The sequence below is a fragment of the Ylistrum balloti genome, unplaced genomic scaffold, assembly GCF_031769215.1.
Source record: "Ylistrum balloti isolate Yb309-2 unplaced genomic scaffold, AGI_CSIRO_Ybal_v1 Utg369646, whole genome shotgun sequence".
NCBI classification, from domain to species: domain Eukaryota; kingdom Metazoa; phylum Mollusca; class Bivalvia; order Pectinida; family Pectinidae; genus Ylistrum; species Ylistrum balloti.
In genome coordinates, this window is record NW_026781904.1 from 74,038 (window position 1) to 90,354 (window position 16,317).

Here is a 16,317-nt window from a genome sequence, read left to right on the forward strand (position 1 = left end):
CCGGTGCGCCTAAATTACCAGTATATCGTGACTGTTCAAACAAGCATCGTTTTCTGTCAATTATCAAGACGCGTGATCGTCAATACATTTAAAATCAATAATTGCTTTTACAGCTAAAAAGATTTTAAAAAAGTTATCATATTGCAAAAGAAATATAACTGAAATGATTATATCTATGTGTTTATAGAATGAGGTCACAGAGGATCGTGTATAACACGATATTATAATCTCCATTTTTATATTACATACCGTCAGCTTTAAGTAACAGTAACACAAGACAGAAGTATTGCTTTGCAGACAATATTTGTGTATTTACATTAATCTAATAATCAGATATTACGTTTGCTGACTCGACATTAGAAATCAGCGCATTTCAGAACAAAGACAATGATTTTATAATCATGGATATTTGTACGTGTTTTATCTGACAAATGATAAAGATCATGAGCAAACACGTATGAATACACCTGTTGGGTGATGCTGTTAGTGATGTCTGTTCCGCATTTTAACTAGATTTAAATTAAATGTTTCTTAATTGTTCTGGTCAATCTTTATTCAGATAATGACAAAAATTCAAAATCGTAATGTTACACATGATACGCAATATATCTTGAATTATTATCAGAGCATATATCTGTTATTATTATATATCATGTGAAGTATACACAATAGTTAATATGACAAAAAAAGGATCGGAAACATGTTATTAAACGATCATGGCAAGAGCGATAAAATGTGATACCAGTTCTCGTAATTCAAAGGAACTCATTGGATCTTTCGACCTGTCTCGTTGCGTTGTTGCTTTAGGCGAAGACGTAGTTGGTTTGAAATCTGTGGTCGTGGTGGTTGTAGCTGTCGGTGTAGTGGTAGCTGTCGGTGTTGTTGTGGTAGTTGTCGGCGTTGTTGTAGTTGTTGGTGTTGTAGTTGTCGTTGTCGGTGTTGTAGTGGTTGTTGTCGGTGTTGTAGTGGTTGTTGTCGGTGTGGTAGTGGTTGTTGTCGGTGTTGTAGTGGTTGTTGTCGGTATTGTAGTGGTTGTTGTCGGTGTTGTAGTGGTTGTTGTCGGTGTGGTAGTGGTTGTTGTCGGTGTTGTTGTGGTAGTTGTCGGTGTTGTAGTTGTTGGTGTTGTAGTGGTGGTTGTTGGTGTTGTAGTTGTCGTTGTCGGTGTTGTAGTGGTTGTTGTCGGTGTTGTAGTGGTTGTTGTCGGTGTTGTTGTGGTGGTTGTCGGCGTTGTAGTGGTAGTTGTCGGTGTTGTAGTGGTAGTTGTTGGTGTTGTAGATGTCGTTGTCGGTGTTGTAGTGGTTGTTGTCGGTGTGGTAGTGGTTGCTGTCGGTGTTGTTGTTGTCGTTGTCGTTGTCGGTGTTGTAGTGGTAGTTGTTGGGGTTGTTGTTGTAGTTGTCGGTGTTGTAGTGGTAGTTGTCGGTGTTGTAGTTGTCGTTGTCGGTGTTGTTGTGGTGGTTGTCGGTGTTGTTGTGGTGGTTGTCGGTGTTGTAGTGGTTGTTGTCGGTGTTGTTGTGGTAGTTGTCGGTGTTGTTGTGGTAGTTGTCGGTGTTGTAGTGGTAGTTGTCGGTGTTGTTGTTGTCGTTGTCGGTGTTGTAGTTGTCGTTGTCGGTGTTGTTGTGGTGGTTGTCGGTGTTGTTGTGGTAGTTGTCGGCGTGGTAGTGGTCGTTGTTGGTGTGGTAGTGGTAGTTGTCGGCGTGGTAGTGGTCGTTGTTGGTGTGGTAGTGGTAGTTGTCGGTGTGGTAGTGGTAGTTGTTGGTGTTGTTGTGGTAGTTGTCGGTGTTGTAGTTGTCGTTGTCGTTGTAGTAGTTGTCGTTGACTCAAGACAAGTTGTACAGCAGGTCCCCGCACGGATGTTGTGACTGTATCTAGAACATTGAGTTGCCTGACAGCCGTAGGTAAGGTCATCTCCGAGTGGACAAATTTCTGAAGATTGAATACATTGGTTTAAATTGACGTTCTCCGAAAATTGGACAATGCCTGATCACCATTTTATATGATATAACAGTAACAAGATATGTGTATAGTGTATATAAAACACTTTGCCACTAGTTGCAACAAAATCCTGAAGTGGGACATTAAATCTGTACTTTGTAAGGCATGTACTCATTACATGTACACTTTGTGCTTCAATGAGCGATAGTTAAGGCCAATGGTTAAGTTTTTTTCAATTTTTGATACCACAAGAAAGGTCCTGTCACAAAGAACACACATGTCAAATATGAAAGCCATATTTCTTATGAGACAAGAGAAATGGCCAATGTCGTGTTTTTTCAAAGTAGGTCAAAGGTCACGGTCTAGGTCACATAGTGAACAAATAAGTATTGTCAAAAGGAACACACATGCCTCTTATGGTGCAATAAGTATGGGCAAGGTTAAAGTTGACAACAGACAGACAGCACAAAATAAATATGTATATTTCAGTTCTTTCGATCAGGGAACAAAAACATTAGCGCCGTGAAACTAAACAAAATATGTTTGTGACTCACCTGACCTTGAAACAGACTGTTGGGAACTCACGCAGCGTCCCTTTTCACACCACTGTAATGTGTAATATGCTATGTTATCAGATATCACGTTTATCAATATCAGAATGGAAGCCAGAGATAGGCCGGAATGGGTCAACATTTAACAAGAATAAATGATATATTTCTGAAATTATTACAACTCTTGATACGAATGTTAGCATTTGAAATAAAGACAGAAAGAAAATACAAATATAGTTACTTTGTAACAAATTTCAATTAAGCACCCAAATGTTTTACTTTTTAATGTAAGTATATTGATACAAAAATTAAGAAAACCAACTGCCAAAAGGCCAATGAGGAAGTGAAACCTCCAATTGATTTATACATAGCGTTACAAAGCTACATACCAATTTCCATCTTCGGCATGGTTTCACCGGTAGGGTAGTTCATTAGTAATTTCTAATTTCATATGTTAATCCTTTTGATTATCATTATTTTTATTTATATTTTTCGTTACTTAACAATTAAGCAAAGATACTCAGCAATAATATTCTTTTTGAAAAAAACAACAACATGTAGGTAAAAAATAAATTGATGAAGATGTTTCGTTTCCTTGTCGACAATGAAACTTTCCAACTGTCGTCGACAACCTATCAATCTGCATCTGCCAAAAGGTTAGAATGCTCCAGCTATTGCTCCATTTCCAAGCTATGTATGATGTAGATGCGGACACCATCCATTCCGATAAACTTACTTTCATGTATCCACACGGTGTTCCATCATAGGCCTGACGACGATTGATACAAGTGTTTGTGCCCACACGTCGACACTCCAACTGGTAACAAATTGTACCCCATTTCAATGGGTAGTTAATATAGCTCTCCTGTAATTCAAATAAAAATAACCAAAGATAATACATTGTTAAGACTTTGGTAGTTGGTTTAAAGGTCAACCATTGTCACAAATGTCAGAAATTAACATAATTAAAGACACATTGCATTTTACCTGGTTGAAAAATATATTTCAAATTACATATAATAACTACTTAATTTCTGTACGGTAACTCCTTCAGTATAAACTACTAATTTGTCCTTTTTTGGTGTAATATTTTGTGTTTAGTTATAAGTAATTCTGTTTGTGAATTATTGTAGAATTTTTACAGTGCGAGTTTTTCAAAGTAATTCGAATTGCCATTTAACAAATACAGTTTTCCAAGACTTGGCCTTTGTTAGGATGTTGTTATCTGTTCATTTCATTCATTGATGCCTTCTTTTCGTATCGGTCATGATTGTCAACGTTTTCTTTCTTATCATTTTCAAAAAGAATATTTCATTATGCTTCTTGAATTAACAAAGATAAAATGAAATAAAAAAATTCTCTATATATAAATGTTTGAAAATATCAAAAGTGCCATATTGAAACGATGAGTATTATTTACTCCAAATATGGCTGCATTAAATCATGGATCATCTATCTACTTACTCTACATATGACCCAGTTCTGATCTGGAAGGGTGTGACATTGCTGATCCACGGGATATACATTTCCTGGTTTCTCAGTTAGAGTAACCATACCCAGAATGTCAGGCACGTTTGATAGGCAGTCACTGTAAATGTAATGTTTTATTTATCATTCAGAAATTTGTAAAATTGACAGGTTATTCAATCCTGAAGTTTACACATTTTCGTTATTTTTATCCTCTAGTTTAACACTGTCAAAATAAATATGACAGAAGGATTTACAAATCCGTAATTCTATGTCAACATCAGTGGAGTGAAATGTTCATAATATAAAACAAAAAACAATGGCTTTTAAGTGGAATGAAAAACTTATAATAAAAAAGGCATGTTTCAATGTGGCATAATTTACCAATGTTATTATGTTCTAAATGTGAGAGATGGATTATTAACGATGAACATACAAAATGATGTCAGAACGTCGATCTTCATATCAATGTTAAATTTCTGCAGTTTCTTGACGGTGGAAATGTAAAAATTACAATAGATATGATTTCCACTTAATGGAACTTATCAAATCAAAACCATGTACACACCTTCCCAATCTGCTGAGGTATGTACCTATCTGTAATCTCGAACAGGACGAGAACTGATAGGGATTCGATGCAAGAATTTCGTTAACGGCCGGAAGACGAGGCGCCATAAGATAGTGAAGAGCACTTGAACAACTTCCGCCGTTGCTGGCATCATGGGTAGCACCAAGACTGCAAAGATCACACGAAGATAATGTAGGAATGGATAAAGGAACAGATGAAACATGTAGCAACAGAATGTCATTTTAACTGTTTCATTCAAATAAGTAAAATATATTTAAAATTTCTCATGGACAAATGCAGTGTAATACATATAAACAAGAGGGTCACCATCCCATCGATCAATGATGTTGGTATACCAACAAAATAAATAAACAAATTTCAGATTATTAATAGCGTTATGCTAAGTGATCAATGGGGATAGATGCTACACATTTTGATATTTTCGAAGGATGAAAAAACTAGAAATTTCATGCACTGAAATAAAAACAATAAAGAAAACCAGTGTATCATGGATGTCTTCACGGAAAAATTAAATATTTTTCTTAGTTGTTATTTGTCACGTTCTATTTTATATTAACACCTTGATGAATCAAGTTATTAATCAGTTTTCTAAACGTTACTCTTAACTAAACGAATATTTATCTGACATTGTCTTAATGACAATTTTGTATATAAAAGGCACCTCCTATATAGTTAATGGTGAGTGAATTCAGATGTCTTTAAACATATAAAGATACACGTCAGGGGTATGATAAATATGTAGCAGTTTTATTGTATTTCCTATTATAAATTACCTGTGTCCAAGTTCATGAGCAGATATGTGAATAGATAAAGCATTATATGGTTCCTGGTTGACGGAAGCAGAAAACGACATACACACTCGGCTTAGGTAGGAAATACCTATAAATAAATCCAACAATAAACAACCGGCATAATATCAAAATTTTGATTCCAACTCAAATTCAATGAAACGAGAACAAAATACTGACAGAAGAAAGATTCACACAGCGACGGTAAAAACAGAAGATATAAGACCATGTGTTTTGGAAAAGTCAGCGTCTTCTGCTTTATCGACCTCATCTGCCTTGTAAGATATTGGCCAATACAAATAAATTATCATACATTTTTTTTAGTAAAACCGTGAAAATTTCAATCAACGAACAAATTCCTATCACCTGAATTAGCCAATAAAATTACTGGTGATTTTACGTTTTAACAATAAAAATGTTCAATCTTTAGATGTTACATGTTACTTACCTATGGTTGAAGTGTCTTGAGCAGAGAGAGAAAGGTCGAGTCTGTCCAAAAATAACAATTTAAATCATTAAATTACTTTGCTCATTAACACGCACTACTTTGATGTGTATACTAACGAGATATGCATTTTATATAACTACACTTTCGTAAAGACGCCACTGATTCTTAACAAGGAACTGGATATACTCAATATGTTTTTTCACTTAACTTTGTCTCGTCTCGTACAGGAAATGATACAGTAGTTTTATTTAATACTTCGACCAAGAGCAATTTTATTATGTCAATATAACAGTAGTTTATAAAGAAAGTTATCGCATGATGATTTCAACAAACATATACTTAAACAAACTAATATCGACTTAAACAAACTAATATCGACTTAAACAAACTAATATCGACTTAAACGTTTGTAAATGATCTTATAACTGGTTAGGGTGACATTATAATGCATGACATAGACCGAATGTCAAAGACGGATTAATTTTATTAAGTTCTAATCACAAATTAATTATCTCGTCAGGAATTGAAATAATTAATTATTATCGTTAGGTATTAAAGCAAATATATAGATCAACTCTCTAGATAGTCTGTCAATAGCGAATTACAAACAAAACGTGTTTTCGACTTTTACTAACTACTGTTCTCATCGCAAAACAGAAAGCACACGACAATGAAATAGCCACAGTATTAAAGCAGTATTTACCCAGTAAACAAAGCTGCGTGATCATGTACAGGAAGTGACGCTCCTTGTGAGTTGATCCATTTTGCAAAATCTTCCAGACACTTCCCATCATACACTGCTACTCCATTAATTTTATTGTTCTCGGTCCAGGGAGATTCCGACCTGTCCTATTGTAGTAGTTAATGCAATATTAAATTAAGTTTAAATTAGATTGAAATTCCATATGAAATACAAGATTTACTAATACTCCAATGCCCTGAAAAGTATGCGATGGGCTTCTATAATGGTGTTCAGTAAGATAGAAACCAGCTACTACCAGGATATTTCGCCTGGAAATGACCCAGGTTTTTTCAGGGGAATTAATCCGAAAAACGGTATACAAATCGCGAAGAGAAAACAAGTATTTAGCAACACACATATTAGACACATATATACATTAAGGTAATACAGCGCTCTTTGTAATAAAATTAGAAATAGGTAGTGTAGAGACAAATAATGAATTCAGCTGCATCGCACAGGTTCTTGTTGGAGTCTGAGGAAAATCAAATGTGGTCGAAAGCATAGATATGGAGATGTACCTCTGTAAGTCAATCAATATCATAAATTTCCATTGTCTGAGAACATTTGTTTATTATAAACCGCTGATTATTTATAACAAGAACTTTTCTAAAAATAATTGCCCTTTATCAGCATACCCTATAAATATGTTTAAGGTACCTACATGTCATTTGAGAAGATTTATTTACACAATAATTATAGGTGAAATATACACGTGTTCTTTTGTAAAAGTACAAAATGTTTCACATACAATTTCCTGTTTCGGTGTTATGTTTTGGGTTTATGCCTCTAATCAGTGTTCTTTAAGCGTCAAAATATATTATAAATCATACGCATAACACATGTTGAAGAGGCACTTTTGGCCCGATTTACATCCAAATTACAAACATTATACTTACAGTTGCAATGACGAACCCCGCTAAGGTAACTCTCAGATCACCCTGTGATGTCTGGGCCGACTGGAATCTCACGTCTATCTAGTAAGTATGATATGAATCGTTCAACATAAAGTTTCTTTTATAATAATCCACGTGAATTTCTTTATTGGTTTGGTAATACATATTTACCTAAAGACGAAACGATCTCAAAACCAATTAAACATATTTTATAAAAAATAATGTAAAATTATTAAAAGTCATTTGATTAAATGAGCAAATTAAAAGGAGGGGGAAGTTCTAGAGATGTTTTTTGTATGATTTTGAATTTGTAACAAGAACTGTGATTTTCAACTGATAAAACAACCTTCAATTCAAAGTTTGTTACAAACAGAAATTAATTAATCTGCATCTCCAAGTTATCTCTGATTTAGATAACCCAAGTCTGAACACTTAAATATGCAAACAGACAAACATTCAATAATATTTTAAAACATTTATTCATGTCACGCAAAAGATTGTCAAACAGTTAAATCCCTGAGCCTTCTGAATGACAGCTCAGATTAGACTTTCCAAATGTGATCGATCTGAATATTAAATATTGATCTGTACTACCTTGAACTGACAATATCTGGCTTTTGGTTAGATGCACCTATTCTGTTGCTGAATTCATTAAGGCTATATACTAAGCATTGCCAGGATATTTTTGTTTGACAGTATGGTTTTTTTATAAAAGTTATAATATCTCGCATTACAAGGGTATACCTACCCCATTAGTAACAAACAGGTAATATTGGACAAGTGCGTTCACGGCGTTATTGTAACGGTCGTCTTCTGTAGTACCAGCAGCAACTTGATGCCATCTGGTACGATAAAATAAAAGATTACTGTCATATTGGAATTTGTTCAGTTTAAGACAAGAGAGACCATGTCATATCACTAATATTAATGTTTATTAGTTTCCCTTTGAATAACATTATATATCTTATGACAAATATTAAGTAGGACTGAAAATATCGATATCATACAAAAACCGTTATTAAATTTCCTTATTATTACAGTCATCATGTGATATATATACTTATATTTTAAGGCGGTTATTGGGCATTACACTTGGCAACAGTCGGATCTTTTTTATATTAACGCTAGATGCCTTTGTTTTGTTTTGTTTTCTACTTCATATCGATGACAATAATAATATAATGTATTGCAGTCCACGAGATGTGCCGTAATCTGCACGTCGCATTTTAACTGATATGAATATTGTGCCAAATGCAAAATATACATATGTACCCGATATTCTGTTAATTCTACTGTGTCTAATTTCAAATTTGTATTGAAAGTTATTGTTTACTTGTGTGTGTCTCTTTTACTTCAAGTCGTTACAAAAAAACGACACAAAACAGTTGAACCATCAAAACAACATCGGCAGTAAACCTCTCGTAAAACACGAGATTTGACGAGACACGAACAGTTTAAAACATACTTGTAGAAGTTAGCGTAGTCGAGCACGACCAAATACTCTACGTATTTCTTTGGTAACTGTCGCCTGTCTCTGGGCTTCCGATTATCTGTAAAGGAAAAACATTATCAAAATTATCATTTTCAGATTTAAAACAATTTGAATTGTTTCGACTTGATGATAGTCAGTAATGATTGATCAAACTCCAACTTTCTGAAGTATCGGAAAGGAAGCCATTTATAATTCATTTAGTTTGACTGTGTCAATAATAATGATAACTTAAAATATCATTTACTCATTCTGATCGTTGCCTGACACACTTACATAAGTTGCTCTCTTAGATCTAACGTTGTGATCCAATCAAAGACACACTTACCCCATGTGGATTGCCTTTTCTTTCGATTATGAGGAAACTAAAAATACAAAATAAAAAAATGACGATAGAGTTTAATTCTGTTGGTTCTGTCATATCTAGTACTTAATTGGCACAGAACGGTGATATTATCTTCTGTTTTGTTTGGTACGATCTTTCAACATTATTTTATCTGCTGAATAAAATCATTGTGATCGACTAAAACTGATGTAAAAAAAAATTTCTCAGCATAGTCACATTATTTTAATAACTACTGATCTTACCGATTCGAGATCCACCATTGGTATGGAATATTGTCCTTCTCCCAGTCGTAGAATAGGGAATGGATCAAGAGGGTCATCGGAGGATACATTCTGGTCGTCTGGAAGGTAAAAACACAAGATAATGCATAAACATCATATCATCTATTCTAATCAGACATATATCCAATTTCTCTACATAACACTAACGTCATATACTCTTAAATTATTTCAGTTAATGATTTTTCAAAAACTTTGTTCTTGGAAAAAAAACTTAAATGTCAAATGATTACGTTGACTTTTCGGTATTCGCTTGTTGTTTATTGTGTCCTTTAGTCTACATCAATGGAAAATTGGCCTATTGCACAAATACATTGTTAGTTTACACCAAGAAAATATTACATCTCATTTTGATGGCCCTGATAATTTGTACAAAGCGTGAAATCTAATATATAAACAAGAAAGCCGACTTAAATATTGCGCGTTTGAAAAAAATTCCCCGCGATTTAGTTTATTACTACGACTGTCGTCATGTTCAAAGTATCAGAGCCTTTAGATGTATATGAGAATGTGTTACTTCCAACAGAGATAACGATGATAATTTTTTTATCTAAATGTATAATGCTTTTACGATTAAATCAAATTGTGGTTTCGGTAAGCTAGTATTGGTCAATAGAAATATATTGTCGGGGGTGATACAAATCCCGTATCAACCTGACTATCCTCCGATATTCCCGTAGAAAACGAAAACATTGATCACAATCAAACAAACTAAATCTAAACGATGTGACTTACTAATTCTAAAAGGGGCCAACAAAGAAAACACCGACTTGAAATCAAGATATAAATCCAAAGTTAAGATTCTATCAACGAAGGCAAACTGAACAAAGCTAAGACTGATACAGAGGCCATTGAAATGGTATATGGAAGGTATAACCCTGGTGTTCAAGAAAGGTAACCATGTTTTATTAATGACATCGTCCATGTAAATATTGTCAGGTAAGATATACCACTTGTTAAAAATATACTGTGGCACTGTATAAAAGCTTATAACTGTATAAAAATTTTAAGAAATGAAGAAAAACAAATAAATAAATAAATAAAAAATAAAACAACAATGCAAAATCCAATAAATTCTTTCAGAACTGTATGTAGTTGTATACATTTCTTATTGATTTTTAATCGGTATCTATAATTTATTTGATGTTCTGACTCCGATTCAAAATTAACCTTTTCTTGTTTTGTATTATCCCTTTTTTCAGTCATCAATAAATTTTATTTAAAAGTTCACGAATTTTTTCTCTTTAGTTATTTGCCAGGAACATCGTGTATGAGCAAAAAAACAGTGGTATGAATATTCAATAAGCTTTACCTTGTATCACAATCATGTCGTTGAAGAATGAACCAAGCTGTATATCTGGGTTCAATACGGTCACCTTGTGGTCAGCTACCAGCTGGTCAGCGTCCGGAGGCAATGTGGTGGTCGCTTGTGTGGTTGGTAAAGTCTCCACGGTATGGAGGGGCACCCCAGACCGCTTCCGCCGACTGGTTGTAGAAAGCGGTTCTATGGCATACCAATCGGATCCGTGTTTGTAGCTCGCGTGCTGTATAACACAGGCATGAGAAACAAATTATTGCATTCGTTCTTAATTATTTCAAAATTGATATTTTTCAAATACACTGTCATGGTCTAATCATAATCTCGTGCAAAATATGATAAGAGAAATCTTTAAGAACGACACTGTAGCATTCAAGTATTTGATATCGGTGAAATGAAGGAGATCTTTATATAAGAATCTTGATTTAGCTTAGGTCAGTGATAAACTGTGTTGTAATTATATGGTGTAGGGTGCTGATCATTTAGGCCTTAAATCTTGAAGCATTGTATCATGGTATTTAAATCGATTTTTAGATCGATGTCGTAATGTTTCTTGTTGTTGAGTTGTGTCATTCATAGAGGTATACATTTCCATGTCAAAACAGACCAGTGGTTTTAAGTACATCTCAATTAATTTTGTGGTTTCCTGTATATAAAAATTAATTTCCTACTTCTTCCGAAAACGTAACGGCAATTTGGTTGTAATTATGACGTCATAATTGTCGAGCAATGTGTTGTTAAATTTCACTCTCGTCTAGCAGCATCATATGCAAATTTAGCTGATTCGATTCATTTTTTTTTTTTTTGCAGTTGTTTCATGCTAGTCTTTTAAGTATTAAGATGACAGAAATATATTGTTGCCCTTTTGTGATACATATCTTTAATGACATATAATACATATATTTTAAACAGGATTTTTTTATCGTCACTCGATCTATTTTATCGTAGATTAAAACAAGCGATGGTGAGAGTATAGAAGATGGTAATACGACCAGTAATACAGAATTCAACAGGATGACTGATAAACTCACCAGCTCGAATTTACTGACATCATCGAAAGGGAATCGAACCAGGGCCGAGGCACCCATTCCCAATCCCTGGTAGAGCGCAAAGTTTCTCTGTGAAACGTAAAAATTAATAATCAAAAATGGGATAAGTCAAGACAATACTTTATAAAGTTAAGTACATTGCAATTTGTGTAATGGGCTCGTCCTGACAAAATAGATGAACACAATCGATAATATACAAGAATTTACTAAGTTGGTTATCTATTCCCAATTCAATTCAAATCAAATCAATTTAATTCAATTCAATTCATTGTTAATAAGAGAAGTACCGCGTCCACTGACAAAAATAATTCATTTCAACGAGACTCCCATTTTTACTTTCTGCTTTGTAACTACACTGAATTGTTTTAAAAAAATAAAGGAAACTTATTACTGCGTTTGATCTACTATACCAGCTAATGGAAATATGTATGATTTAACTTGAGGTGATATGCTATTTTAAATGTTTTCCCCCTTTTTATTCATTTATATATTCCAAAGTAAACTTGTCAACAGTTGATTACCTGTATGTCCGGTTTAGTGTCATAAATTGGTCGAAGTTTGTCTATTCTCATTATGGGCGGCACGCTTGCCATGGTATTCCTCTCGAGGTCCATAATGACGTCCTTATTATTGAGCCGGAACCGGAAGGAGAGTGTCTGAGGAAAGAGGTCCGAAGACCGCTTTTGTTTTCCATGTTCGTCTTTTCCCCCGTTGTTCGGAAATATTAATTTGATTTGTACTATTTCTGTGGAAATTGAAATAGCAGTGAAAATCAGTGGAAGATTAAGAACTACTTGTTACAAATCATACATAAACCGTTGTCATTTCCGAGAACAGACATGTCTTAGTAATAATTACGCTGGCGGAATGGCGGCAGAGACATTTACTAGTATTTCATTTTATGTATATTTATATAATATTCATGTACATAGTCTATTGAGCGTAACGGAAAAGTATGTCATTATTAAGGGTCTAAATCTTCTCACAGTGATAAAAATAAAAGTAAAGTAAGACACACCTGAATTACCATGCTATTTTTACATAGTTTCGTATCTATGGAAAAGTCACCCCTAATTTTCAGGAACTAAATTTTAAAGTTAAAGAAATAATCTTCAATTCCCGGGAACAATTGTTTCGTATTCATATAATCGCCGGAGGTTCCTTGGGATTCTACCACCACTACAGTAACAATTAAAGCAGGCTCTCTTGGTATTTTTAGTATTATTTCAAATGTATATACTGCATATATTAGTTTGGGAAAATTAAGAAGGACATCTTATAGGAATTTCGAACAAAACATTTCGCTTTGATTAAAAGAAAAGATTGCATCTTACGAGATTTGGCTTCTGAAATAATTTTTAATAGTATTAAGTGCGATTTAGTAAATGAAATAATAAAATTTGCTCCTGGTTATCTACGCCTTGTGCTTACTGTCAGAATGACACATAATACTGTGCAGAAAGGGGTAGGGAGATATTCAGATACTTGTAACATAGTGACCGGAGCTGCCCAAGGGAACACATGTGTTCTATTGTTTAAGACCGAATTTAACGTCATATCGTCAATTTACGCATTTATAGGTAATTTATGAGGTCATACTGACACGCTATTGACTTTGAAGTCCAGGTAAAATTCTGATTTAAATATCTGTTTTATCATAAACGTAAGTGCTTTTTCACGTACAAACACGTATATCCACAAGAGATAAGCGTATATTTCTTTTTGTATATTTTTATATCTTACTTTTATATGTATTAGAGTTAAGGGTGTATGCTACCTTACGCATTATATCTGTAATTTGTGTTAGAGTTAAGGTTATATGTTACCTTACACATTACATGTGATTTGTGTTAGAGTTAAGGTTCTATGCTACCTTACATTATACCTGTGATTAATGTTAGAGTTAAGGATATATGCTACTTTACACAATATACCCGTGATTTGTGTTAGAGTTGAGGTTATATGCTACCTTACACAGTATGCCTGTGATTTGTGTTAGAGATAAGGTTTTATGTTACCTTGCACATTATACCTGTGATTAATGTTAGAGTTAAGGATATATGCTACCTTACACATTATACCTGTGATTAATGTTAGAGTTAAGGATATATGCTACTTTACACAATATACCCGTGATTTGTGTTAAAGTTAAGGTTACATGTTACCTTACACATTACATGTGATTTGTGTTAGAGTTAAGGATATATGCTACCTTAAACATTATACGTGTGATTTGTTTAAGAGTTCAGGATATGTGGTCTCATGACTTCACACATTTGTTTTAGAGTTAAACTCACAATATTACGTTCCCTTACGCATTCTGCTGGTGATTCGCGTTAAAGGTAAGATTATATGATCTGCCACATATACTTCACACATTACTTCTGCAATTTGTATAAGAGTAAGGTGATGATATACCTTACCCACAATACCTGTAGTTTGTGTTACAGTTTATGTTATATGGTACCTTACACATTATGGTAGTGATGTGGTAAAGTTAAGGCTATATGCTACCTTACGCGTGTGATTTGTGTTACGGTTAAGGCTGTATGTTATCTTACACATTATACCCGTGATTTGTGTTATATAAGGACATATGCTACGTATACCTTACACATTGTAGCTGCTATTTGTGCGAGAATTTATATTATATGCTACCCTACACGTTATACCTGTGATATGTGTTAGAGTTAAGGTTATATGCTACCTTACACACTATACCTGTGATTTGTGCTAGGTTTAAGGTAATATGCTTCCTATATACCTGCAGTTTATATTTTTGTGTAAGAGTTAAGGTTATATGCAACCTTACATATTATACAAATATATAACAGTACTGTGGTTTTTGATATAGTTTTACATGTGATTCAAAATAAGGTAAATTCTCGCCTTAGATTCGGGAGCAAAGATATATTGAATTTGGTGCCAATAATCCAAATATAAGGTCCAGACCCCTGACTTTCGCTCGGGTAATGGTACACTGGTTTCCCATTTAAAAAATCGGGTTAGGTCATAATTTAGTATGTAAGTTAATTTGTCAGTCATAAAGTAAATTTAGTGAATACCAAATCAAGTTTCCCTATATAAGTATCAGTTCAGGATATCTGGGTGATCAGGTGGCGCAGTGGTTACGCACTCGTTTATACCTACATGTGCGGGATTCGATTCTCGGAACGCATGTGAAAAGAAAAGAGGTCATCTGCGCGGGGTTTTCCCGGGTTTCCTCCCACAATAAGATCCCACGAACTCTTCCATACGGGTCAACAAGAGTGATTAATATAAGTTGGAATAAACGTGTTTCGTTGTAAAATATAAATCAAGTTTGATTTTAAAAAATGGTACAAGATCAACACGATAAAATTATCATGTTTAACGAATGTTTATCACGTGCCTTCCGAGATAAACTCAAGATCAAGAATGCATCTTTAATGAGTTATCCTACACAGATTGTTTGTTATGTAGTACATACTATTTTAGGGAGAGTTAAGACCAAACATAATACCTAATAACGATTTATATATGCGAACGTGCTATTTCATTTATTAAAGAAAAGCATTTTAATGAAACAAAATTATTCAAAAGTCGTATTTAGGAAGGATCAATACTTCCGTCCGTGTAAAACAGACAACCGTTTTTCTTTATTTATAAATATATCGAAATTTTGTGCTTTTACCGAAATAAAATTGAGAAAAAAAAATGGTCACAGTACCTTCTTTGTCTGCTTCTTTCTCCGTGGACGGGAAACCCGAGCACAAGGTAAATCCGACTACAACACATACTAGAAGCATCATCGCCATCTCCCTAAACCGTTTCTTTAACACAAACTACAATCCTATCGACCGTACCACACACTTATGACATCATTTGTTTCTTATGATGTCATTTCCACACGCGCAACCACACAAATTCCATGTAAAACATCTGAATTTTTAACAAACACTTTAAAATAGGTAAGACTTAAAACAACAACAGAATACCTGAGCGATTATTCAGGTATGAAAGTTTAAACAAATGGTCCTAGTTTTGTTTGATATGAAGGTGTCCCAGCATTCGGGTGCCCCGGGGGGACGGACTATCAGGAAATCAGTATACGTTTATGTGATACTATCCTAAACGATTGCCTTATCGAGTTAGCCAGTCATCCTTCAGTGACTCGCGCGCAGTCTCTTGGCCCTGAGGACGACAATACAGATACAATAGTTCCAGACCCAGGTGTGTAGACTTGGTACGCATATGTGTATATGTGACGTAATGAACACGGACACCTAGTTTCGTTTGTATGTCATATAATGATTTTTTAAACTCAGGTTTTCTCCCACAGTAAGCCCCCTCCCCCTCGAACGATTCCATACGGGCCAACTAGAGTGATAAGTGATTAATATAAGTTAGAAAAACCTTGTTTCGTTGTAAAATAAATCAAGTTTGAA

At 34.3% G+C, this 16,317-nt stretch overlaps 1 protein-coding gene across 1 annotated transcript; it reads right to left on the reverse strand.

Moving 5' to 3' along the window:
* Positions 1-706: 706 nt before the first annotated feature.
* LOC132555654 (uncharacterized) lies at positions 707-15,687 on the reverse strand. The gene is made up of 18 exons (XM_060220008.1): positions 15,600-15,687; positions 12,412-12,635; positions 11,873-11,959; positions 10,836-11,067; positions 9,488-9,585; positions 9,228-9,264; positions 8,876-8,960; positions 8,159-8,252; positions 7,414-7,491; positions 6,479-6,624; positions 5,776-5,816; positions 5,313-5,418; positions 4,519-4,686; positions 3,948-4,071; positions 3,220-3,348; positions 2,487-2,538; positions 1,083-1,923; positions 707-791 (listed from the first exon to the last, which is right to left on the reverse strand). The coding sequence occupies exons 1-18, from the start codon at positions 15,685-15,687 to the stop codon at positions 707-709; spliced, it is 2,715 nt and encodes a 904-aa protein (XP_060075991.1).
* Positions 15,688-16,317: the final 630 nt, after the last annotated feature.